At 47.1% G+C, this 27,807-nt stretch overlaps 1 protein-coding gene across 3 annotated transcripts in view; it reads left to right on the forward strand.

Moving 5' to 3' along the window:
- Positions 1–27,807, forward strand: part of CFAP100 (cilia and flagella associated protein 100) — a 98,640-nt gene that overhangs the window by 24,245 nt on the left and 46,588 nt on the right. For all 3 annotated transcript variants that reach the window (XM_029601364.1, XM_029601366.1, XM_029601365.1), the window contains one exon: positions 1,079–1,242. In XM_029601364.1, the coding sequence (XP_029457224.1) occupies positions 1,079–1,242 (164 nt within the window). The remainder of the gene's footprint in view (positions 1–1,078; positions 1,243–27,807) is intronic.

A 27,807-nucleotide genomic window follows, 5' to 3' on the forward strand; every position in this document is an offset into this window, starting at 1 on the left:
CCCCCTGCGTTAAAATGTGCATTAAGCCTGTGCCGAGTGCCCGTTTTAACTCAGGTTTGTGTGCACTTTTTCTAGTCAGCGCACTTTTTTAACTCCCAATGCATTACCATAACATTAGCTTACTGCATCGGGAGTTAAAAACATGTTAACTTGTGCATTAAGAAACTGTGCTGAATTTTAGCGCACGGTTTTAACATGCACATTGCTGCATGGATTATAGAGGTGGAGGGGGCACGTTCCACTTTGTCCCCTTCCCTACTATCTTCCCCCCCCCCCATTTCCTCCTCATAATCTCCATTTTCTCCCCTTCCCTCTGTCCCCTGACTCTTTCCCTCTTCCCTCTCACTCTACTCCTTTCCTTTACCCTCCCCTCCCCTCCTTTCTCTTCCTTCTCCCCCATCAGGAGCAGGTGTAACTCTCTGCATGCGTGCGCATACTGAGGGCACCCACAAATTTTCGAAGCGGACCTATGCGCATAATTCCCCTGTGAAAATCGGGGCCATAAACCTGAAAATCACCCCATAACAGTCCAGGTATTCCAAATGTGAGGAGGTCTGAAATCCAAAGAAATTTCAAGTGAGGCAATGAGCCCCCCCCCCCCCCCCCCCCAATTTTTTAAAACGTTTAAAACACTTTGGATGTAATTTTATATCTTGGGGTGCTGTTGGGTGGGGGGGCGCAATTCAAAATCCTAAAATCACATTTGCAGTGATTCATAACTTAGGGTACCTCAAGTTAGTTTACATTTTAAGGCTCTTATAGATAAGTTGATTGATTTATCTTGAAATGATCACCACCTCCAACTACATCAAACAAAGGAGAAAAATAGTCATGGGAATGGAAACAAGAAGGCATAAGAGGTAATATGTTATACATGGATAATTCTGACCTTGCCTGCTAGGAGTATAAAAACCAATTTGTAGAGGAAGTAAATAATCCTGAGCTTCCATCTGATGGAGGGAGGCAGAGGGACTGGTATTAGGCAGCAGCAGAGGATTATGAAAATGAGTGAGAGGGGCGAGCCTAACTGCTTTGGGTGTTTTTAATTCTACTCTTTGAAATGTGCAATGTGTTTCAGTATGCACTGTCAGTAAAACGGGATGAGATGCAGTCAATGGAAACAATGACAGCTAGTGAGGAGAAGAAACTGGAAAAGGCCGAAGGCTTCCTGGAAGAAGATGCAGCCATGTTTGATGAGTTCCTGAAGGAGAACGATAAATGTTGTGTAGAAGCCATAAAAATGTAAGACATGAGATAGCAGCATAATAGATGTCGGTCTCTAAGACCTGGTTGCCCTTAACAGTGCTGCTGTAGCTAAGGATATCTCCCAGCTGGCAGTTATACAAGCTTGACTGCCTGCAGGAGATTACTTTTGCTCTTTTTTGCCCTTAGCTGGGAAGTGCAGCCAAGCTATCCTACTGCAGCTGTCCATGTTAGGAAGCTTGACTTCATTCTCCAGTTCTGTCTGCGAATATTCCAAAGTCCTGCCAAAAATGTAGGGTGGATGACCTTCCCTTGTCTTCTTTAGCTATACTGCCCTCTATGCTAGTCCCCTTTGCTACCTCCCCTACTATTCTGTGAAGATGGACACGTTTCCATATCTACTTCAACACCCAAGCGCTTCCCTCCCCCACCCATGATATCACCATTGGCCTCGGTATCTGTCCCAAGCCTGCTTAATTTTTATCACAATTTTGGTTTCTAACTTTCAACAAATAGCTAAGCTTGCAAAGTTTAATGCAAGCTTCTTTATTTGATTTCCATAGTAATGAATTACTTTGCATACATTTGCATGTGATGCAGCTCATTACTTGCATTGCACTGGGTCTGTGGGCTAGAAAATAACATGCAGAAATTGCACATTCCCTTGCACATACCTGGATCAGTCCAGACTCCTGGGTTTTGCCTTCCCTCCAGCGGATGGAGATAGAGAAAGCTTTGACTGACTCTGCCCTATATCCTGAGGTGCCACCTGCAGTCCGTCAGTATTTCTCTGTATCCAGCAGATGGTGATGGTGCAAAATCCTGCTGTCTGTGGTAGTTTACTTAAAAAAAAAAAAAAGACAGCAAACTTGAGGGAGGCAGTTTAGGGTTAGTCTAGGTTTTGTTATCAGGACTGGCTCTTTAATAAAAAAAAACAAAAAATCTAAAAGGATAGGAAGCCGTTTCACTGCCTCCCAGGAGGTTGCCAGGTCCTCAGGGGACCATCACCCCTGGTTTTCGAGGCTGCTGGAGTTGGGGAGGTTGAGGACTCTGCATCCACTCCTGGCTCGGGTGATACCGGGGAGCCCGGCTCACTCACCCTGATCGGTGCAGGACCTGCAGAGGAGCTGAGAAAAAAAAAAAGATTTTCTCAAGGCAAGTTGCCACGAAGGCAGTGCTCGTTCAGTTCCGTTTCTACCTCCGTGGACGGGGGGAGGGACCTTTCACCACTGGTGAGGCAGGTTTTGTTCTCCTTTTCTTTCCCTCGCCAAACCGACGATGCCACGTGCTGTGGCCTGCCACGCATGTGGGGACGTGCGCGCACGGGTGTCAAGGGAAGGCCTGTGCTCTGCATGCCTCCCCGGGGGGAGGGCACATCAGATGGAGCTGCGAAGGCGGTGATTCGGCCAGCCCGAACTTCAGGAAGGAGTCGGCGCCTGAGGCCTCCTGCTCCAGACTCGTTCCCGCTTTGCACGGAACAGACGCCATTTTACGCAGTTTTTGCGAGGCAACGCAGGTTGCAGAGCAGGGAGTGTCAGATCCCCCTCCCTTGTCCCCGCAGCAGGCAGCCTCCCGCGGGGGGGGGCAAGCCGCGGACAGGATCCGCAGGCACTGGGGAGGACGGCCTTGAGGCCTCAGATTCCTTCTCCTCATCCTCTTTCTCTTCAGATTTTATTATGTTGCTGCGTAAAGCTAATAAGATGAGGAAGGCTCATAAGAGACACCTGGGGGGTGGTTCCACGGTGCTTTCTGGTGCCCATCTTTCCAAATGATTGAGACCCCTGGAGTAGGGGGTCAGGTCCGCGGGGTAAGCGTCCCCTTAGGTCCGGAGCGGCTCATTCTCAGGCTGACGCTACCTCTGAGGAGTCCAATCCGGAGCAGCAGGGTCCCTGGGACAAACCCTCACCAGGGGCGGATCTCAGGGATGATCCGGATCAGGAGTACTGTCCTAATCCTCACGTGGCGGACGGTGATGATCCCAAGGTGGTCCGTCTTTTTCAGAAGGACGAGCTGAGTCCCCTTATTCCAGCGATTTTAGAGGAATTGGGAATTGAAGCCCCGCAGAAGGACTGCCGGATGGGGGGTATAGATCCTATGATGGTGGGCCTGAGGGGTCCAACTACGTCTTTTCCCTTTCACCTTTCTGTCACCGACCTACTGTTCTGTGAATGGGACACCCCAGATTTGGACGAATTGTACCCGTTGCCAGAAGACGCTTTGGAGATCTTGGAGATCCCAAAGGTAGATGCTGCTGTGTCTGCAGTCACTAAAAAGACTACCATTCCAGTGACGGGAGCCACCCACAAATTTTCAAAGTGGACCTATGCGCATAATTCCCCTGTGAAAATCGGGGCCATACTCAGGCTGCTGAAAATCACCCCATAACAGTCCAGGTATTCCAAATGTGAGGAAGTCTGAAATCCAAAGAAATTTCAAGTGAGGCAGTGAGCCCCCCTGAAAATTTTTTAAAACGTTTAAAACACATTGGATGTAGTCACTAAAAAGACTACCATTCCAGTGACAGGAGCCCATGAAGTACAGCTCAAGAGGATTTTTGAAGTTTCAGCCCTGGGAGTTCGGGCTGCCATGTGCAGCAGCTTTGCCCTGCGGACGGGGCTTCGTTGGGTACAGCTTTTGCAAAGCAATCCTTCCCTCTCGGAGGAAGAGGTGGTGCAGGCTGTACGCTTAGAGGCGGCAGTAGTGCCTTATACGACCTGCTGCAGACTTCGGCTCAGTCCATGTTGTCGGCGTTTCTGCCCGTAGACTCCTTTGCTTGAGAAACTGGTCGGCGGATGTATCCTCTAAGGCGCAACTCGGCTCCCTGCCTTTCAAGGGCAAGCTTCTTTTTGGAAAGGACTTGGAAGATATGATACAGTCCTTGGGGGAGAACAAAGTCCATAAGCTGTCGAAGGATCGGCCTAGGGCTCATAGTTCCTTTCCCTCGCGATCTCGCTTTTGAGCAAATTGGAGGTTCCACTCTTCTCGACTGTCGGGTCCCCCTGCAAAACAATCTTCAGGCAGACAGCAGTCTTGGTCCCAGTCCTTTGGTGGAAATTGATTTGGAATGCATGGGATCCCCCATGCAGCAGGGGTAGTTAAATCCTCCCAACAAAGCGAGGTCGGTCCATTACCCGGTTCCAGTGGTGGGAGGTAGGCTGTCTCTGTTCTTCGGGGAATGGACCAAGTGGACGCCAGACCAGTGGGTCCTCAAGGTGATAAGTCAAGGTTACGCTTTAGATTTTGTTCGTCGACTGCGAGATCGGTTTCTTGTCTCCCCGTGTTCCTATGAAGAGAAGCGTCGAGCAGTGCAAGACACGTTGCAGCATCTGCACGATCTCGAGGCCATCATTCCGGTCCCTCGGATAGAGCAGCGGAAGGGTCGTTACTCCATTTACTTTGTTGTGCTAAAAAAGGAAGATGCGTTTTGGCCCATTCTAGACCTCAAGAGAGTCAACCGCTGTCTCCAAATCCCGAGGTTTCGCATGGAGACCCTCAGATCAGTCATTGCTTTGGTACACAAGGGAGAATTTCTCGCATCGCTGGATTTGACTGAGGTACACTTGCACATTGGCATCCATCCCGATCACCAGAGGTTCCTGAGATTCTGCATCCTGGGACAACATTTTCAGTTTCAAGCTCTACCATTTGGACTGGCCATGGCTCCCAGGACCTTTACCAAGGTGATGATTGTGGTGGCAATGCAACTCCGGAAGGAGGGTCTTTTAGTCCACCCATATCTGGACGACTGGCTAATTCGGGCGAAGTCGGAGTCTCTTTGCCGTTCGACGGTACACCGAGTACTTTCTCTCTTGCGGTCACTGGGTTGGGTGGTCAACCTTGACAAGAGCCACCTGACTCCCTCCCAGTCGCTGGAGTTCCTAGGAGCCCTGTTCGACACTCATCAGGGGAGGGTATTTCTTCCCGAACACTGTCTTCTCAAGTTGCAGAAATACAAAAAAGATAGATGCCTTAAGTCTTTTTCAATTCCTTTATTGAAGTGGAGATGTAAAAAAATGAAGGAACTGAAAAAGACTTAAGGCATCTATCTTTTTTGCATTTCCTAACGGCTTTCATAGATCGCCTACCTTTGTGCTTTTTGGGACCTTCTCAAGTTGCAGAGACAGGTTCGAGACTTGTTGTCCAATCATACTCCAAAAGTATGGGATTATTTGAGGGTCCTCGGCTCGATGACTTCCACCTGGAGTTGGTTCCTTGGGCCTTTGCTCATATGAGACCGCAAAAAACAAAACGGAAGTCAGTTTATGGTAGCCACAGATGTGAAAAAACAAAAGCAGGACTGATGCCTTGGAAAAAGAATTTATTAAATACAATAACGCCCGACTCCGGCCGAGTTTCACCTTCAGGGGCTTTAGATTGTATTCTTTACAAGTATGTTAACGAACACATTTGTGTAAAGGTGTAAATCTCAACTTCTTAGAATGGTTACAATGTTAATTTGACAAACAAGTATCCTGATGATTACTCAATGATTCTCTTATGTCATACCTTCGCTTAGTGATCTTTTCTCCCAATTTTTTCAAACACCGGAAAGCAGTGCGATTTCGTTCACACACAAGGAAGGTATACGTGTTTAAAAAATTAACATTGTAATCATTCTAAGAAGAAATTATAGTGGAAAATGCCACGTATTTTACTGAACCCGCAAAATATTTGAATGCTTTGTATCATATCCCCTTTCCCTCCTCAAGAACCAAGTCTTGAACCTGTCAAGTCTGTGCCATATTTGCTACCATGATTGTGTAGTATGTTGCATGGTTGCATCATTGGGTATCAGGTGTACTTGGTTGATAAAGCAAAGTTGCTCACCTGTATTAGATGTTCTTCAAATCAGCTACACAAGTGGGTGACATCATCAGACAGTACCAAGAAGGAAAAGCTCTCTCAGAACTAAAAAAAAAATGGAGGTCTTTCTGAGCATGCACGTGGCCATCACCTCCACACAAGTCTTCTCAGTCTTTCATTCAGGCTGATCTTCAGCTCTCAGGGGAGGGGGGTGGGTCTGTGTGGCTGATTTGTCCTGCTGTCTGTGAAGAACACCTGATATAGGTGAACAACTTTGCTTTCTCTGTAGACAAGCAGGACAAGATTCAGCCACACAAGTAGGGACTCCCAAGACAAGGGTTGTATGGAAATCTCTTACAAATTAAGTATTCTTTGAGATGCATGCAACCCATATTTTACCCAGAGGCTGGAGGGTAGAGTTGAAGGAAATTTAATTAAATAGGTTTTTTAAGAATGCTTGGCCAAAACTGCTACCTTGATGTGAGACATTTTCCAGGCAGTAAAGAGCAGTAAAGGTATGGATGTAAGATCAGGTGACTTATGTCATATGTCATCCGTGGGGACAGAGCAAAGATGTGCTAAGGAAGATGCCAAAACTGACTTGCTGGACCTTCACTTTATTCTGATATTGCCCTGATGGATTATAATAGTAAGATATATAATCAGAGAAGCTCTGCTTTACTGGGTTATAGGCGACAAATAGTTGCAAAGACATCCTGTAATTGTTTTTTTTTCTAAATAGAATAACAAAGCTTTTTATTAGCATGCAGTTTTAGAGAAAAAAAATGATAGCAAAATGGTAAAAAATTAGAATAAATTTCTGGTAAAAAAATTCTGGTAAAAAATTAGAATAAGTTTTTAAAGCAGCTCTGTTGTGGAAAGACTGAGCATAGGGATAGTATGCTTGTAGTTTGTTTATTCTCCCGGGAGATGTAACTGCTATTAAAAATTAAATGTTCCAAGAAAGAACTTCAAGTCTGCTGTTACCAAAGGTTCGATTGGTGGTTTCCTGAGCTGAGCTAGAACTGTAGCCACATCCCAGGGTATAGGAGGATTGAAATGACCCATCCAGTCTGCGCAGCAAGTTGTCCACTCCGTGCAGGTTAACCCCATGCCTTTAGTATAGGGTTGTAACTGCTGCTCCATGGAACTTGCCTTTGTGCTTTCGGTTTAGGATTATAACTGCCTCTCTAGGTAGGTTACACCTATGCTTTCTGTATAGGGATATAACTATTTTTAATTTTTTTAATTAAAAAATGTTTTCTATAGTGTCTTCAGGTCAGAAGACTAATCAAAGCAGTGTACAACTAAATAAAATACAGTACTTAAAATACATAAAATTATATTTAAAAATCACATAAAACAAAACTAATACAAAACCTAACACATACAAAGTGTAGCAGGCCCCCCATTTTGCTTCTTTATCCTCAACTAGGGGTGCTACGAGTCCAGTTTCACAGCTCTGACCCCAAATCCTCGAGGAGAAAGGGGGAAAACCTTTCCCTTCAGACTTATCCAATGAAAAAATCTCCAAAGAGTCAAAACACTTCTCCTTAGCTGAGATTCTGGAGGAATCTCCACTCTCCAACTCCTTCTCTTTCCTGACACTTCTCACCCCCTTCTGACTCATTGGACATGCTCCCAGGGATTATAAATCCCATAACTTACCTCTCCCTCAAAAAGGGGCTATTCCCTAAGTCAGCTTGATTAATAGCTGTTAATGGACTTCTCCTTCAAGAACTTATCCAAATCTTTAAACCCGGCTATACTAACTGCACTAAAAACATCCTCTGGCAACCAATTTCAGAGCTTAATTGTGCATTGAGTGAAAAAGAATTTTCTCCGATTAGTTTTAAATGTATTACTTGCTAACTTCATGGAGTGCCCCCTAATACTTCGATTATCCGAAAGAGAAAAATAACCGATTCACATCTACCCGTTCTAGACCTCTTATGATTTTAAAGATTTCTGTCATATCCTCCCTCAGCCGTCTCTTCTCTAAGCTGAACAGCCCTAACCTCTTTAGCCTTTCCTCATAGGGGAGCTGTTCCATCCCTTTTATCATTTTGGTCGCCCTTCTCTGTACCTTCTCCATCACAACTATATCTTTTTTGAGATACTGTGACCATAATCGTATATAGTACTCAAGGTGCAGTCTCACCATGGAGCGATACGAAGGTATTATGACATTTTCCGTTTTATTCACCATTCCCTTCCTAATAATTCCTAACATTCTGTTTGCCTTTTTGACTGTTGCAATACACTGAGCCGACGATTTCAATGTATTATCCACTATGATGCCTAGATCTCTTTCCTGGGTGGTAGCTTGTAATATGGAACCAAACATCGTGTAACTGGTCTGTTGTCTCCCGTTGATATCTGCCGAGCTGCGACGCGGTCCTCTTTACACACTTTTTCCAGGTTTTATAATCTGGATATGCAGGCCCAGGAGGATGCAGCCTTTGCACGTTTGGTGTTGACTGGACCGTGGGCAGCCTCCCACTCTGTTCGAGAGTAGCTTTGGTATATCCCACTGGTCCTGAGTCCATCTGTCTACACACTAGGAGATGGAGAAATTACTTACCTGTTTTTATTTTCCTTAGTGTAGACAGATGGACTCGGCTTTCCACCCTCAGCTGCCACATGAGTGTGTCAGTAGTCCTCCTATGGGGCTCTGGGTCCCAAGGGGTTACTGGTAAGTGTTCTGTTGCACTCGTCGGTCGCAGACAGCTGCGACCTCTCATGCTCACCTCTCTTTTCCCTGCACCGTCAATTCTTGGATGAATGGTGGCTTCTGCTAATCTCTGCTGACCTCTTCGGCGTTCCTGGGACAGGATGGGTGCTGCCGACCGCTATCTTGGATCTGGAATCACATAGGCGTGCGTGCGCAAGGGCCTCCTTTGAACACGTCATGGCGGGAACCTCGGGGGTGTCCCCTCCCAATGACATCAACTCAATGCTGTACTTAAGCCGACCAGCCTTTGCCTTGAACGAGTTAGCAAGGAGTTCCCTCGTTGCTGAATCCGCTCCATTCTGGACTTCTGTTCCTGATTCTCATCTTGGAGTGTGAACATTCTGAGTACCCGCTCCTCGGGGGCTCTTCTGCTTTCCTGGCTATCCGCTCCTCGGAGGGCCTTCCTGCCATGGACTACTACCTATCCTGTTTCCCAGGATACTCTCTTGGAACTACCTTTCTGAGTACTTCTACACTCATCTCTACATCTGCTTCATGAAGTCTCCTGCGGTGTACCCCGTACTCCGGGCCACTACCGCTTCTCTTCAGCTGAAGCTATTCCATCATACCCTGAGCTACAGGGTATTGGAACATCATCTACAAGAGCCACTTCCAGGTTCCTGAACCTCGGATCTGCTACTCATCATCTACTGCACAGATATCCTCTGCGTACCCTGCTCCGCGAGCCACTAAGAGATCTGCATTCCTGAGGTAACCTTTACTCGGCTGAAGGATTCCTGGCGTATCATGCTCCGTTGGCCACTACCGGATCTTCACAACAGTGCTCTCTACTTAGGTATTCCCCATTGCTTGAACTGTGCTATTACACTCCCGCTCCACGGGTTCTGTTTTCCTTCCTGCATAATAAAGTCTCTATCATATAGCTGTGTCCTACGCCACTGAGACCACACCTGCTGATGGTGAGGCTCACAGGGCTCCTCTTTGTGGGCGGAGACAACTCTCATCTCGGCCCAGGGTTCACATTCTTACACAAAACATAACATGTTCATCCAGTCCCTGGCTTGGGGTACCTAGAACATTATGTTAATTCAGTGTTTATAGTTGGTTGAGTACAGTTCTGGTTATCTATTTTTGTTCATGTTTTTAATCAAGCTTTTTGCTAGTCTGTCCACAGTTGCTTTTGATCCACGCTCCTGTTGTGGCTTCCTTAATCATGCTTCATGCAGTTTGCACTGCAACCCTTGTTGTTCCTGAAGGAAATCACCAAGGTGACCTTCATCCTGTCTCGCCTGGAAGGGAAGGCTCTAGCTTGGGCCTCTCCCTTATGGGAACACTCTGATCCCATCCTTTCCAAGTTACCTGACTTCATCGCTCTCTTCAAGCAGACTTTCGGAGACCCAGGCCACCAGGCTGTTGCCAGCCATAACTTACTCCACCTCTGTCAAGGGTCAAGGATCCTCTCCGAGTATTCGGTGGAGTTTAGGATCTTAGCCACAGAGCTTGGCTGGCAAGAAGATTGTCTGCAAGCCATCTTCCTAGATGGACTTTCCTGTGCTCTCAAAGATGAGCTCTCCATCCGTGAGACTCCCACGTCTATAGAGGACCTGATTTCCCTTGCCGGGAAGATTGAAAGGGTCCCCGCTCTCCTATAGCATGTCCTACAGTGTTTCCAGTCCTCCAGTGAAGACTTCACCATCCCCTCCCTCTTCCGTGGTGGAACCTATGGAGGAGAACCATGGGGTGATTGTCTCCGACCGAACATCTCCGTCGGCGGAAGGAGGGTCTTTGCCTTTACTGTGGCACTTCTGGACATCGTCTGCTGTCCTGCCCGGTTTGTCTGAGAAACTGCAACGCCTGAGCCTGGCAGGGGTCCCGAGCTTGGGCGCAACTGTTACTGGCCCTCAACTCTTGCTTCCTGTGTCCCTGGGCATCAAGGCCCACACCTTCGCCACCACTGCTTTTGTTGATACCGGAGCAAGTGGCAGCTTCATTATGGATGACATCGTCAAGTTTCTGAACATTCCTCTCCAGCCATTAGAGGTGAGCCTCTGCATTGCCTCCATCCAGGGTGAACATCTCCCAGGACTCATCACCCACCAGACAGTGGCTGTTCATCTTACCATGGGCACTCTCCACGAGGAGAAGATAACCTTCTACGTATTGAAACGATCAACACATCCAGTTATCCTGGGGCTGCCCTGGCTCCAGGCCCACGAACCCCAGTTCGATTGGCATTCTCTGCAGTTGGTGCAGTGGGGCTCTAAATGCCAGAAAACCTGTTTGCGTTCAGTATCTCCAGTAGTTCCTGTTCTGAAGTCTGTTACCTTACGTGGTTTGCCTCCGCAGTAATCTGACTTCAAAGATGTCTTCTCGAAGCAGAAAGCAGATACCCTGCCTCCGTTACGCAAGTTCAATTGCCCTATTGAACTCCTGCCGGGCACTACACCTCCCAAAGGCAGAAATTACCCATTGTCTCAACCTGAGACTCAAGCTATGTCTGAGTATATTAAAGAGAACCTAGAAAAAGGATTCATTCATCCGTCTGATTCTCCTGCAGGTGCGGGGATCTTCTTCATTAAGAAAAAGGATGGCGGTCTACGCCCTTGTATTGATTACAGGGTGCTCAGCGCCATAACCCGCAAAGACCAATACCGGCTGCCCCTCATTAGTGAACTGTTCGATCGCCTTGAAGGGGCACGGATCTTTTCCAAGTTGGATCTGAGAGGTGCGTACAACCTAGTACGCATCCAACCTGAAGATATTTGGAAAACCGCATTTAATACGAGGGATGGTCACTACGAATACACTGTGATGCCCTTTGAGCTATGCAATGCCCCAGCGGTCTTTCAACTCCTTATGAACGAAATCTTCCAAGACCTCCTGAATTCCTTCGTAGTCATATATCTTGACAACATCCTGATCTTTTCTAAAGACCTTGAATCTCATCAAGATCATGTTCGGATCGTCCTCCATCACCTGAGAGAGAACCATTTGTATTCCAAGCTGGAAAAATGCCTGTTTGAGCGTAATCGCTTACCCTTCCTAGGGTATATTATATCTGACCAAGGATTTTCTATGGATCCAGAGAAAGTCCAGGGGATCCACAACTGGCCCCAGCCAAAAGGCCTACAGGCCTTACAATGTTTCCTTGGCTTTACCAATTATTACCGGAGCTTCATTGCTAATTACTCTTCCCTTGTTACCCCACTCACTGCCATGACTAGGAAAGGGGCCAACACTCGGGTGTGGACACCTAAAGCACTAGCCGCCTTTCAGATGATCAAGGAGGCTTTTTGTTCTGGCCCATTCTTTCAGCATCCAGACCCCAAACGTCCATTCGTCGTAGAAGTCAATGCCTTGGCAATCGGCGCAGGAGCCGTCTTGAGCCAGTTTTCCCCCAAAGGTAAACTGATACCCTTTCATTCTACTCCCATAAGTTTTCTCCTACGGAGTAACGTTATACCGTTGGTGACCGCGAACTCCTCGCAATCAAGTTGGCACTCCAAGAATAGTGCCCCTGGTTGGAAGGGGCGCAACACAAGTTTACCATTTTCACTGACCATAAGATCCTTGAGCACCGATGGGCACTCTTCTTCGAATGATTCAACTTTGTTCTCTGTTTTCGCCCAGGTTCCAAGAATCTCCATGCTGATGCACTATCCAGGTCATTTGAACCTGAAGATGTCCCTGAAGTTCCTTGCTGTGATCACTACAATCCCTACTGGGAAAACCGTCGTTCCGCATAGATTACGTGAACGAGTTCTGAAATGGCCTCATGATTCCAAGTTGGCAGGACATCCAGGTCATGCTAGGACCTTAGAGATGTTGCAAAGACACTATTGGTGGCCCAACATGGTGCAAGATTCTCGAATCTATGTGGACTCGTGTCCCATCTGTGCCCAACAGAAACTGCCTACTGGGAAGCCTTGGGGCTTACTTCAGCCACAATACCCATGTTGCTGCAGCCAGACGGCAGCCTCGGTTGCCTCTTCCAGTTCCTCTGACCGTTCCTTCTCCAGCGGCACAATCCATGGCTCATACCATTCGTCAAGTATGGAACCAAGTAAAAGAGCACCTTTCCCAAGCCGCTGAACGCTCCAAGCATAATTCAGATGCCCATAGACGTCCTGCTCCACTCTTCCGTGCTGGCCAGAAAGTGTGGCTAAGTGTGCGACACATATGACTGAGACTTCCCTCTCATCGTTGACTCCGAAATACATTGGACCATTCCCGGTAATCCGAAGAGTAGGAGCTGTATCGTTTCAACTCTAGCTACCTCATGCCATGGGTATCCATAACACGTTCCATGTGTCCTTATTGAAGCCGTTGGTCCTCTCCTGGCCCTCACGTAGAGCTCCCTCTCCTCCACGGGTCTCTACAGAACCTGATTCTTCCCTCCAGGTAAGAGAGGTCCTTGACGTCCGTCGGTGTTGAGGGAAATGGGAGTACTTCCTAGCCTGGGAGGGTTATGGGGCCGAGGAGAATTCATGGGAACCTTCCCACAATATCCTTGATAAGGAACTTCTGAAAACCTTTCATAGGACTCACCCTGACAAACCACGGCCCCGTAGGGGGAGGCCTAGAAGGGGGCGCACTATTATGCACCCCATCCGCGCCCGGCCCACGCACGGGCCTGCTCACATCCATGGTTCCACGGCAGTTCCCAGGTCAGCCTCCCTAGCGGCAGCTGCGAGTACTTCCAGGCCTCGGCGTCCCGCTGCGGTGGTCACTGGGTCTTCCACTGTGCACCAGGCCTCACACCGGAGCTCGGTGTCCTCGGTGGTGTTGGCCACGCCCCTACGCGCGCATGGACCGCCCGGCCTCTTGTAGGGCCAGGGGCGGGTCCTAACTTCATGGCTTGATTGATTCCCTGATATAAGGAAGTCCCTGCTTGTACTTCCTTGCCTTGGCAATCGGGTTAGTGTCTTGCTAGATTGTCACTGCATCTGAACCTTGTTCCAGTCTTGTTCCAAGTCTCGTTCCAGGATCGTTCTGTTCCAGTCTTGTTCCTGCCTTGTTCCTGCATCCTAGTTCTCCAGCATCTTCCTGTTCCTGTTCGTCTGTCTGTCTCCCCAGGTAGTACCTCTGGACTGTCTCTCTGGTACTGACCTCGGCTTGCTCCTCGACCTGCTTGCCTGCTGCCTGCCTCCTGACTCCAGTCTGTTCCTCGATCTGCCTGCCTGCTGCCTGCCTTCTGACTCCAGTCTGTTCCTCGACATGCCTGCCTGCTGCCTGACCTCTGACCTCAGCCTGTTCCTAGATTCGTCTGCCTGCTGCCTGCCTTCTGACCTCAGCCTGCCTGTGACCTCATCTGACCTCTGGAACCTGACCTCTGCTTTGCTGACCACTCCTCGAATTGACCCCTGAACTCTGACCTCTGCCTGCTTGACCACGTCTCTAGATTCTGGCTCTGTTCCTAGCCTTGTCATCACCTACGCTATTCTGGTCCTCCTTGCTCCATCTAACCTCCAGTCTCGAACCTGACCGCGCTTCCCTTCTGTCTGTGAGAACGCCGGACTTCCTTCCTTCCAGGAGACCCTGCGAGGCCCACCTAAGTCCAAGTGGCCCGGGTCCCTATGGGTTCCTCCCGGGGGGACCTCAGGCTTCTAGTGGTGAAGCTCATCCTAGCCTCTGTCTCCTCCAATGCTCTGCCCCCTGGGGGCAGGTGCTTCCTGGTCCCTACCAGGGAGCCGTTCTCCACTGCTCCAGGACAAGGGTCCACCCCCGAGCGCAAACCTGCTCAACTCTGTCTACCCCCTTCCTCCCCCTCCTTGTCCATCTACCCTGACTCCCTGTTTCCCACCCCTTCCTGCTCAACCGTCCGAACATTCCCTTTCCCTTCCATCTCCCTGGCCAGCATCTCCAACCTTCTTTGCCCCACCACCCCCATAGGGTGAAGAGAGCATCAGGAACATCACTTCCTTGCCCAGTAGGGGAAGATAAATTTAGTGGTCTATGGGACCCAGAAGGGCAGGAGTTGGAAATGTCTTGCTTTGATCTGTGTGAATGAGGAAACAGCCTCCCACTGAGCCAGAAAGAGGAGAAGGAAACAAGATTAGCCTTCCATCAGGCCTGATAAAGGAGATGCCAACTAACTACCATCTGGGCTGATGAAAGATCAGCCTTGTTCTGGCCCTGTGACACGCCTTCCAGGACCTTGTGATACACTAGCATGTCCCGACACACCTGTTGAGACTGGTCTACACTAAGGAAAACAAAATTATCAGGTAAGTAATTTCTCCATTATTGGGTGTTATTTGATGTTGTAAAATATGTTGCTGTTGCTAATGTAAAATATTTTATTGGTGTCTGGGAAATATTTAACAAATTATATATGAGTTTTTAATTAATAGATATTCTTTTCATCAACTGCTTTGAAATATTTATATTTTATTAGTTTGGATTTAGTTTTCTGTCTGGAGCTGTGCTGCTTTGCATCAGTGGCTCTGCCCTTTCTTGGCCAGGGCTTCATTTTTCATTTTTTAAAGCCCTGGAGGAACAGCATGGATCACTTCTAGACCTCTCTCCACTGGAGTAGGTAGGCAGAACAGAGCCTGGGGAATCATAAAAGCAGCAGGCTGTGCAAAATACAGTCAATGGGAATTCCCTGGAATGATGATGGTGGTGGTGGGGCATGGAGAATGGGCAATCTACAGTCAAAGGGTGGTAGTGAACCAAAAGAAAGAGCCTGTGAGATGTTGGAGAGACTTCAGTCTGAGATGACTGAGCTGAGCTGTCAGAGGGGGGCAGCTACCTGTGGAACCAATGAGCCTCCTGGAGAGTGGGAGTGCCAAGAAAGGTTGAAATGGGAAAGGGAGGGGATTCTGCTGGCTGAGGAAGACTGGCATGGCAGAAAGCAAAAACTTTACATACTGACATAGCAGTGCTGGAGCGGGGGCACTCACTGAGCACATGAGCAGCAGCACAACAGCGGAATATGCATGTCTCAGAGATAGAGTGGGTGTGTGTCAGACAGACTCCCCCCCCCCCCCCCCACACACACACACACAGTTTGTGTCTGTGAGAGTGTGTTGATGGGTGGCTTTCTGACACAAAGTGTGGGGGGAAGTTGTGTCTCTCCCTTTTTCTGTGACACAAAATCACACCCACTGAGAGCAAGAATGTATGTGTGTGTCTTTGGGTCAGAGAGAGAGATTCATACACGCTCAGAAGAGACAAAGTGGGTGTTTGTTCTGAGAGACTATGTATATGTGTGTTTGTTTTTAACTGGCAGTGTGGTTTGTCTCATTATTTGGCAACTGATTCCAAGAACATTGATTGGCAAGAGACTTTAACACCAGACCAAGATTTGAGGATATATACAGTATATAAGTGTTGCGAAGGTGGACCCTTGGCCCGAGGTGGAGTTGGTGGGGCCAAATGGAAAGCGGAGGCCGACTGGAGCTTCGTCAATATCAGCCCTCGTTCTCCGCAGGTTAAGCCCTTGGGTACTGGGGCCGATTGGTCTTAGGTGGGCTTCTGCATGGTTGATCCCGAAGAGAGTGTCCAAGGCAGGGTGCCAGGAAGCAGCAGAGATGCAGGATCCGAAGGAGCAAAGTCGAAGACAAGGTCAGGTTCCAGAAGCCCGGACAGACAGAAGCAGGCGAACAATTAGGAACAAGTTAAGTCCGGGCTTGTGAGTAGGCAGGTGCCTAAGAAAGGTCATGTCCTAAGACAATCAGCTAGAGATGAAATCAGGTTCAAGCTGGAGTCAGGGCAGGTGGCTGAAGACAAGGTCAGGTTCAAGCTGAAGTCAGGGCAGGCAGCTAAAGACAAGGTCAGGTCTGAGCAAGGGTCAAAAGCCAAGGAATCCATCCAGAGAGTAGTCAGGTACAAGCGAGGGTCAAGCCAGGGAATCTGTCCAGAGCATGATCAGGTACAAACGAGGGTCAAAGTCAAGGAATCTGTCCAAAGGGTAGCGGGAATAGGAAGCTGGAACTGGAACACAAGGACTGGAACAGGATCAGGTACTGGAACAGGAACACGAATGCTGGAACAGGAACACATGACAGGAAGCATGGAGACCTGTTGCCAAGGTGAAGACTGAATGGCGGAGCCCACCTTATACAGTAAGGCTGAGAGACGTCTTCATCCGGAGCCGCGGGAAGGTTTCCCGCTGCGGCCTCTTTAAATTCAGCAAAGGTGCACGCGCGCGCGCCTAAGGCAGGCTGGAACTAGGGAATGACGGCGTCTCCCCTCGACGCATGTGGGGAGACCCGACCAGGACCAGAGGAAGCCGCGGAGCTGCCAGAGGAGCCTGGGAGCATAGCAGAAGCGTGAGCACGTAGTTGACTGCCTACCACTGCCAAGGAGGAAGGGCCAGGTCCAGGACCCAGGCATCAGGGTGAGTAATAAGAGATGTAACCAAGCTTGTGGGGAGCCCAACCAATAGCATGGGTGGAAGGGTGACTGCAGCTCTGTTTGCTTATCCCTGTCCTAGATTGTGCGCTGCTACTTAGTTATTCAGGGAAAAGGTGAAATTCATGTTGAAGTCTTTTTGACTCCATTCTTCCTGGCTCCAGGTCACATGATGTTCCTCTCAAAGGTCAGTTTGGCTTGTTTTTTGGAGCTGTTGAAGCATGCACTGCAGGGAAAGGGTATGAGCGAGCCAGTCAGATACCCCATGGGCTGGTTTTGAAAAAAATCCCCTGGGCTGAAATTTTGCTGTAATCTGCCCCTGCATAGTACCTGGCCAGCCATGCTGAAAATCTGGTCTCTGGACATGCTAAACAGATGTACTTAATGGAGGGAACATCTACCAAGTTCTTTGAAGAATGAAGAGAGCATGTAGGATGATAGCTTAAGATTTATGAGGCAATACGCAAGGGAGCTAGACCATGGAGAGCTTTGAAAATCGAAGATAGTATCTTAAATCTTACCCACCCTGGAGATGGGAAGCCAGGGTCAGCCAGCCAAAACAGGGGAGATATGATGTCTGAGAGATGAATCAGTTATGAGCCGTGCTGCAGAGTTTTGAACTAGTTGTAAAAGCCACAGTCGGGAAGCTGGAAGGCCAAGAAAGTGCGCATTGCAGAAGCCTAGAGAGGAGAACACCAAAAATCGAGTTACTGATTTTGGGTATAGGGAACAGGTTTCAGGGAGCGAAACAGAAGCAATTTTAAGTTTTCCTTCTTAACTGCGGAAGTGTATTGGTTTTAAGTGGAATTTGGGAAGAAAAGCATATAGCAATTCTTCATTCCACAGGAGATTGAGAAGGGGTCTGCCACCAGACTGTCCTTCACTGGTATCCTGGAGCTGTCTGTTGGAAGTTTGCTATTTAATTGTGCTTATTTATTTATTTAAAAAATGTATATTCGACTGATCCACAAATTTCAGCGGATTACAATCCACATATATAATAAAATCAGTCATCGTACATAAAAGAACAACATTGACAACGATGCAAAACAGAACAAAAGACAAATCAGAACAAATAGATCTACGACTGGGCTAACTCAGAGCTGCTTTTCAATCGTCCAATGACAGCAATCGATGATTTAATGGTCTGCTGTCTGATTTTCTTTCCCCAGCAGACAGACACCTTAAAGAAGAATTCTTTGGAAAACTGATCCTTTCCAAATCTTGCCACCTTCATGACAAAGGCTGAAGAAGCCTTCCCCCCTCCCCCCCCTGTTTGTTGATGTACAGCAGGGGTAGGCAACTCTGGTCCTGGAGTGGTTTTCAGGATATTAACAATGAACATGTATGAGATATATCTGGATGCACTGACTCCATTGTATGCAAATATATCTCATGCATATTCATTGTGGATACCCTAAAGATCAGACCTGTTTGTGGCACTCCAAGACCAGAGCTGCCTACTCCTGATATAGAACATGGTTGCTTGGTTGTCTTCTAGAATTAAAATACTTTGTTCTGTAACCAGGGAATGAATACTTTGAGAACATTGAAGATGGTTCTCAATTCTAGAGTGTTCATATGAAGGAATTTCTCTATAAGTGACTAGGTTTTTTGAGAATGTAAGTGGTTGAAATGAGCTCCCTAACCTTGATCAAAAGCATCTGTGGTTGTTGTTTCCTGAAACTGAGGTTGGTGAAGGAACTGAACGCTGTGTAGGTTGGAAGGATTTAACCACCATGCCAGAAAACTGATGGGAGTGATGGATTTTCCACCTTGTGGGATAGTGGTTGGAAACGATTCTACTGGAATTTAAAATGCACTTCAGATGGTGTCATGGCAGGTGAGTGAAAGAGGTGCAATGGACTGTCAGGGCCATGTTACTCAACATCTGCATAAACTGTTGAACCATCACTTGTCTTTGTTTGGAGAGTGTCAAGATTATGCTTATCAGGAAGAAAAGCTTTTTCTTGTGTTGCATCCAGAGAGGGTTTTATCTTGGATTTTGGGAAATGGATAATGAATCCTATTGTATGAACAATGGAAGAGTAGACCTGCAGATGAGTTCAGCTCAGGGCTGGATTAAGGCCAATGGATGCCCTAAGCACAGCCCAGCAATGGTTCCCCCTTGTCCCTTCCATTGCTTAACTGATAAGACATTAAGACTCAATAAGTGCTGAAGGTGAAATAAGAGATTAAAAATTCAGTTGTCTTCCAGGCCATCCCCCAAGCCAGACCCCACAACTATATTAAATATAAACTTTTTTATTATTTTATTTATTTAACACTAAATAGCAGTAAGCAAGATAAGCAAATTATTTACTTATAATTAGGGGGCAACAGAAAAATTGCAAATTTTCAATCTCTGATTACCCCCTTCTCTTGGTGCCCTATGCACATGCTTATTTTGCTTAATGGTTAATCCAGGGCTGGTTCAGCCTGCTATGAGCCAGTCATCTAGGTAGGAAAATAAACCCAATAACATTGTGGAGCAGCAATTACCGTAAGGCATTGCATGAAGATTCTGGGAACTGATGAGATATCAAAAGGCAGAACTCAATACTGATAATGATTGTTCTCTATGGTGAAACATGGAAATTTCCTGTAACTTTTGTGACTTGGAATTTGTGTGTTGACAACATAAGAACATAACTGCCATACTGGGTCAGACCCATGGTCCATCAGGTCCAGTATTCTGCTTCTGACACTGGTAATCCAGGGCACAAGCACCTAGCAGAATCCCAAACAGTAGATAGACTACATGCTGCTTACATCATGGATGAGCAGTGGCTTTCCCTAAGTCTACCTGGTCAGTAATGTATGTATTTATTTATTTATTTATTTATTTAAGAGAATTTTTTAGACTTTTCCTTCAGTAACTTGTCCAAACCTTTTTTAAACCCAGCTATGCTAACTGCCATTACCACATCCTCTGGTAATGAATTCCAGAGCTTATTTGTGCATTGAAAAAATATTTTCTCTGCTGCTTTAAATGTGCTTCTTTAGAGTGTTACCTAGTCTTTGCATTTTTGGAAAGAATAAACAATCAATTTCCATATACCAGTTCCACTCCACTCATGAATTTATAGACCTCTATCATATCCCCTCTCAGCCATCTCTTCTCCAAGCTGAAGAGCCCAAATTTCTTTAGCCTTTCATCATCTTTCTTTAGCCTTTCATCAAATTTCTTTAGCCTTTCCAACCCGTTTATCACCTTAGTTGCCCTTCTCTGCACCTTTTCTAGTTCCGCTATATCTTTTTTGAGATACAGATACAAGGGCTATGTTACACTTGGCAGTCCACAGGTCTCCAAAGTGAACCCCTGCACTTATCTCGAGCCCTGAGTCACTGTCACCAGTCCCCGACGCTGCTGAAGATCCCCTGAGCAGATGCGCAGCAAGCTGCTGCATTCAGGCAGGCCCGACGCAATGCGCAGCAGGACACCACCACCTCTTCACATGGCTGTCTCTAGGTACATGTGCACCTGACAAGACCAAACTTAAAGAGCCTGCGACAGGAAATCACCCACGGCACTCTTTGATGACATTACAAGCCTTGGCCTATAAATGCACTTTCTCCCTGGAGATTTCGCCTCGGCAACAGGTCTCCCTACGTTCCATAGTTCAGGTTGCCTCAGAGGACCTTGACTTCGTTGTCAAGTTCCTGCGTTCCGGTTCCTTAAGAACATAAGAAATTGCCATGCTGGGTTAGACCAAGGGTCCATCAAGCCCAACATCCTGTTTCCAACAGAGGCCAAACCAGGCCACAAGAACCTGGCAATTACCCAAACACTAAGAAGATCCCATGCTACTGATGCAATTAATAGCAGTGGCTATTCCCTAAGTAAACTTGTCTTTGTTCTTCAGTTCAGGTGTTCCAGATCCTTTGGTTTGTGTCTCCATCTTCAGTTTCTCTGGACTGCATCTTCATTTTCAGTTCCAGAGGTCCTTGTCTTCGTCTTTAATGTTTGTGGTCTTTCCTTAGTTCTGTGTGTTCCTTGACTGCCGTTCTGCTCCACGCCTTCCTGCTCTGCCTATCCATCCCTTCTTTCTATGGACGGATACCTGGTATTGCCTTGGCCTGTTTCCTGGATGTTCCCTGCTTGTCTCCTGCCACTGACCACTACATGAGTCTTGGATCTTCTTGCTTACTACTTGCCATTGATCACTTCCTGACCCTCAGACCTTCTTATTCGCTGCCTGCCTCCAACCTTAGCCTGCCTATGGATTCGCCTCATCCACTCTTGCTTCAACCTAGCGACTCGACAGATATCTCTTCCCACAGAGGTCCCTACCTAAGATCTGCCAGCCCTGGCTCCCAAAGGTTCAACCCGAGAGGAAAGTGGGCTGGTATAGGTGAAGATCCAGCAGGGTCTCTTCCTCATCCAGGTACACTTTATAATAGTGGGGACCTGCAGGCCTCTTCTTTGTAGGTTGCGTCAACCCCATCTTTGCCTAAGGGTCCACACCTTCAACAGATTGCCAAGGCCATGGACTTGGACGTCGCAGCTTTGCAAGCAATTCCAGGCCTCACACACAAGTTAAAAGAGCAGTAGAATTTTCTGAAGATTCTGGCAGCTTCTATGGAATGCCTCTTCACCTGAATGGAAACTGCCAAGACTTCAGCAGCTCCATCATCTCCCATGCCTGCACTGCACCCAGCCGCCCTGTACTGCAGCTGCTGGCTCCTCCCTGATATGCCGGGAACCCCAAGCAATGTCATGAGTTCCTGAACCAGTGCCACATGCACTTCACACTTACAGACACCATTGTTCCTGAATGACTTGACTTAGATCACATATATTCTTTCCCTTCTGGAAGGCAAGACTCTGGCTTGGGCTTCTTCCCTCTGGGAATGGGCAGATCCACTACTACTTGACCTCCAGCAATTTACAGCCGTATTTGCAGAACAGGGCTGGTATGCTACCATGGGTTCAGATCTTCTCCACCTCCACCAGGGTACCAGAACTTTAGTGGAATACACCATTGAATTCTGGACCCTGGCAACGTAGCTTAATTTTTTCATACCATTTTCCTGGAAGGCATGTCATCCAAGATTAAAGATAAGTTTGCGGCTTAAGACTTCCCTTTGTCCTTGGAAAGACTTATCAAGCTGATGGGCAAGATTGACCACTGTCTCCAGAAACAGATGAATGAGGTTTGACCACTTCACAGAACCATGATGCTGGCACCACAGTTTCAATGGCTGCTTTTGCCTCTGGCTCCTGCTCCTCCAACCATTGGTTCCCCTGAAGAACCCATGCAGCTGAGTCACAGCCGCTTAGCCCCCGAGGAGAGGTTCCAATGAAGATAACTGAGCTTGTGCCTGATTTGTGCAGACAGGGACCATCTACTAACTCATTGCCCGCTGAAGCTGGGAAACTGCAGTGCCTAGGGTCCAATGGGGAGGTGACCTAGGCCTTATCATCCCAGCTCTCCAACTACTACTCCCTGTGACCTTAAAAGTAGGTCCTCTAAGCTTCTCCATCCAGGTGTTCGTGGACTCTGGTTCTGGTGGGAACTTCATCATGAAAGAACTCGTGGACCAACTACTGATTCCTGCCATAAGCAGGACTTCACCCCTGATAATCTCATCTATTTATGGAGACCCTCTTACTGGCCAGGTCACTCTAACTACCACAGCTCTGACTCTTCATACTGGTCTTCTTCACCAGGAGGAAATTAGTTTTCACGTCATCGCCAGGGCCATCCTTCCTATTGTCCTGAGATTACCCTGGCTCCAACAACAATGCCCTCAATTTGATTGGGCCACCTTTCAGCTCACCCATTGGGGTCAAGATTGTCAGACAGCTGTCTGGAACACTTGGAACCCGCTCATCCCTTGACTGTGGCTACAATCCTTCCAGGGCTTCCTTCCCTTCCCCCTTGAAGAAGAAAGCCAAGACTACCTCCTCACTGCTCATAAGACCGTCGAATTGAACTCCTCCCAGATTCCCAGCCTCCTCGGGAAAGGGTCTACCACTTATCACTCCCCGAGACCCAAGCTATGTCAGATTATATCTGGGAGAACCTGTGACGGATTCCATATGGACTCCAATAAAGTGAAAACCATCAGGAACTGGCCTTGCCCAGTCAGACGTCGAGCTCTGCAGAAGTTCCTGGGATTTGGCAACTATTACCGTCAGTTTATCCCATGTTAGTTCTCTATGGCAGCCCTTCTCACAGCCTTTACCCAAAAGGGCAACAATACTAAGAATTGACCCCCTTCCCCCGATCCCCCCCCCCCCTCCCAAAAGCTGTGGAAGCATTTCAAAACATGAAGAATGCCTTCTTGGAGAGTCCCTGTCTGCATCACCCAGATCCCGCCACTGTCCTTCGTGTTGGAAGTGGATGCCTCAACATTAGGCATGGGGCAGTTTAAAGTCAACATTCTCCAGAGGGAGTACTTCGTCCCTGCTCTTTCTTCTCAAAGACGTTCTTACCTGCTGAGCGCAACTACGGCATTGGAGACAGGGAGCTCCTGGCCGTAAAATTGGCCCACGAAGAGTGGCGACATATTCTCAAAGGAGCTCAACACTGTATCACAATATATATGGATCACAAAAATCTCGAGCTTCTCCACCAAGCTCAGCAATTAAATGCAAAGCAGGCATGCTGGACCTTGTACTTCACCTGCTTCAACTTCAAACTATGGTACCGCACTCAAGAACCAATGTGCAGATGCTTTCTCCCTCTCCTTTCAGACTGAAGAAATCCCAGAGCCTCCCAGGTACATCATCACTAAGATTCTGTTGGCTACCCTCTGTGACCATCCCTTCCTGACTGCATGAAAGAGTGTTGAAATGAGGCCGTGACTCTCGTGTTGCAGGTCATCCTGAGCGGGCACGCACCCTAGAATTGCTTCAACGCTACTATTGGTGGCTCAAAATGAAGCAAGATATCAAAGCCTAGGTGGACTTGTGCCCGATCTGTGCACAGCAAAACACACTGCACGACCGACTCTGGGGGCTGTTACAGCCATTGCCAGCCCCCATGGAAACCTGAACCCACCTGTCAATGGATTTCATCGTGGTTCTCCCCCTCTCAAATGGCAACATTGTGTTATGGGTAGTCAAAGATTGCTTCTTTAAAATAGCACGCTAGATTTCACAACGTACCATCCCCAAGGAAATGGACAGACAAAATCCACGAATCACACTCTCAAAACCTTCCTCCGTGCCTATGTCAACGAGCACCAGGATAATTGGCCCATTCTCTTGCCCTGGGCTGAGGTCTCCCACAATACCCACATCAGTGCAGCCACTGGGTCTTCTTCATTCCAACTGGTTTATGGAAAACAGCCATTACCGACTCTGTGACTCCTCGTGGCAGTGTCCTCACCAGCAGCCTAACTGTCTGCCCAGGAACTACAAGACAAGGACTAACACTCTCATTCAGAAAGCTGCTGACAGGGCCAAAAGAACTACTGATGCCTACAGAAGACCAGCTCCTCAGTTTAGGCTGGGAAAGAGAGTCTGGCTGAGTACATGACAATGCGCCTGAGAATACCTTCCATGCGCCTGGCTCCCTGCTATATTGGTTTCTTCTCAGTACTTCGGCAAATGGGACCCATGAAGATTCAGCTAAATTTGTCATCAACACTGAAGATACATAATGTTTTCCATGTGTCGTTACTTAAGCCATTGATACTCTTCTGGCACTGTAGGGCAACCCCAGAGCTGCAACAAGTGATCAGCAATGGTGACACCATTTATAAAGTTGAAGAAGTCCTAGATTGACACCAGAGGGGCAAAAGGATTGAGTATCTCCTGTCTTGGAAGGGATATGGCCCGGAGAACTCATGGAAGTTAGCCTCCAACATTCTAGATCGCAGCTTATTAAGAGACTTCCATTTATGTCACCCCAAGTAACTCCAAGCTTTAGGGAGGGGGTTTAAAAGGGAGGACACTGTTGCATTTGGAGATCCACTGGTCTCCCTCGCAACCTACCACACTTATCTCCAGCTCTGAGCCACCGTCGCCAGTTCCCACCACCGCCGAAAATCCCCTGGACAGAAGAGCAGCAAGTTGCTGCATTCAGACAGGCCTGACACACGGCAGAACACCGCTGGCTCTTCATATGGCCACCCCTAGGCGCATGCATGCCCGACATAACCAAACTTAAAGGGTCCTCGGCTGGAAATACCTCGCAGCATTCTCAGATGACATCATAAGCCTTGGCCTATAAAGGCAGACCTTACTTCGGCAACATGTCTCCCTATGTTCTGTATTGCGAGTTGCCTCAGCGGTCCCTGACTTCGTTTTCAAGTTCCTGTGTTATAGTTCCTTGGACTTCATTTTCATTCTTTAATTCCTGTGTCCCAATTCCTGTGGTTCATGCCTCCATCTTTAGTTCCTGTGGTCTGTGTCTTCATCTTCTTCAGTTCCATTGGTCCTTTTTTTATCTTCAGTGTCTGTGGTCCTTCTTCAGTTCATCTACATGTTCCTTGCCTGCCATTCTGCTCCTTGCCTTCCTGCCCTGCCTACCCATCTCTTCTTCCTACGGACGGATACCCAGTATTAAACTTGGCCTACTTCCTGGATGTTCCCTGCTTGCCGCCTGCCACTGACTACTATCTGACTCTTGGACCTTTCTGTTCGCTGCCTGTCTCCGACCTTAGTCTGCCTCCAGATTTGTTTCATCCACTCCTGCTTCAACCCAGCAATCTCAATGGATATCTCCACTTGCAGAGGCCCCCACCTAAGATCTGCCAGCCCCCACACGCAAAGGTTCAACCAAGGGGAACATGGGCTGGTATAGGCGAAGCTCCAGCTGGACCTCTATCTCAGCCAGGTCCACCTGCCGACAGTAGAGACTTGCAGGTCTCCTTCCTACAGGTTGCGTCAATCCCTCCTCAGTCTAAGGGTCCACGCCTATAACAAGTTATCTCAGCTGGTCTAACTAGAAGAGGTGAATTATTGAAGCGTAAGTATGTTCATACAATGGAATGATACAGCAGTACTATGATATTCTCCATTTTCTTCTCCATTCCTTTCCTAATAATTCCTAACATTCTGTTTGCTTTCTTTGCTGCTACCTCATACTGAGCCAAGGATTTCAACATATTGTCCAAAATGATGCCTAGATTATTTTTTTGGATTGCAACTCCTAATTTGGAACCTAACATCATGAGCTATATTTGGATTATTTTTCCCTATGTGCATCACTTTGCAGTTATCCACATTAAATTTCATCCGCCATTTGGATGCCCTGTCTCCCAGTCTTGCAAGGTCCTCCTGCAATTTCTCACAATCCGCTTGTGATTTAACTACTTGGAATAAGTTTATATCGTTTGCAAATTTGAACACCTCACTCATTGTTCCCTTTTCCAGATCATTTATAAAAATATTAAAAAGCACCGGTCCAAGTACAGATCCCTGAGGCACTCCACTGTTTATCGCAGGGACTTTGGCATCTGGGCAATTGTGCAAGGTTGGCAGTATCCCTGAGTCAGTAGATGGGAAGTCATTCTTGGGAACCTTGATAGTGAAATCAGGTATCATATCTGAGAAACTCTTTCAGTTAGGCTAGCTGAGATAACCCTGGAGGCTCTTTGGACTAGGGACAGATCAAATATATTTATTTATTTATTTATTTATTTATTTGTAGAGTTTTATATACCGTTATTCGGTAGAGCCATCATAACGGTTAACAAAATATGCAATTAGCATACAATCAAATGGAGTTAACATGGTAGTTGGGAACAGTAGAGTATTGTGAACAGTAAACATTTTTTCTTAGTTGAATAACAGAATAGTGAGGAGAACATTTTCAATGAACTTAATGAATCAAGTGAGAGAGCAGGGAGGGGTGAAAAAGGAGGGTACATCAGGAGAGCATCGAAAGGGCCAAGGAAAGATTTGTCTTGGAGTCTAGTCCTTTTGGTGATTTGAAATACTGCAGAAGGAGGAAAGCAGGGGTCAGAATTCCAAGAGGAGTGGCAGATAGAGAGCTCGTGACAATCTTTCTAGGAGTATGACAACCCTGCCACACTCAGAAGAGGGAGATTGGTGAATGGTGGGGATCTATGTATGGCGGACTCTCTTCAGGTGAGTGCAAGCTTTGCAGCCTACTGCCCCTCCCCCTGAGCCCTCACCATATACAATTAAAAATTGTGCATTTATAACAACAGATTTTACATGAAAAAGGACATTCATAGTCTTCTGAGGTAAAAATATCACAACCACAAGTATATTATTTTTAAATGCATTGCTGTGGTGCCAATCAAAAACCCTGCAAAAAAATCACATTTGGAACCTATATAGTGTTAGGCATATTTAGGAACCTTCATTTTCAGTTTTTATGTTATTTTGCCTGGAAATTTCAATGTGATAAAGAAAATCAGAGGTAAAAATGTCTTTGTTATAATATACAGGAAAAAAAAATCAGTGGAAAAGTTATTTTTCCACTGCTTTTGTTTTTTGTTATCCCATTGAAATCTCCAGGAAAAATAAAATAAAAATTGAAAATGAAGGTCCCTGGGTATATCGTAAAGTGCATTGTGTGGATTTCGCCTTCAGAAAGCCTTGAATAAACTGAATTACAATTATAATATAGTAAACCTCCCATACCAAAACAGCACTAAATGCTAACACTGAAACAGTAACAACCCTACTTATGAAAAGGCAACACTGCAAATATTACACCAGGTCTTAAAACAGCTATAGATCCCTCACAGAAAATCATGCCAGCAGAATACCCCACCTTAGTCACACATGCAGAACACGGTCAGACCCTCACCAAATACAG

The sequence above is a fragment of the Rhinatrema bivittatum genome, chromosome 4 (genome assembly GCF_901001135.1).
Source record: "Rhinatrema bivittatum chromosome 4, aRhiBiv1.1, whole genome shotgun sequence".
NCBI lineage: Eukaryota > Metazoa > Chordata > Amphibia > Gymnophiona > Rhinatrematidae > Rhinatrema > Rhinatrema bivittatum.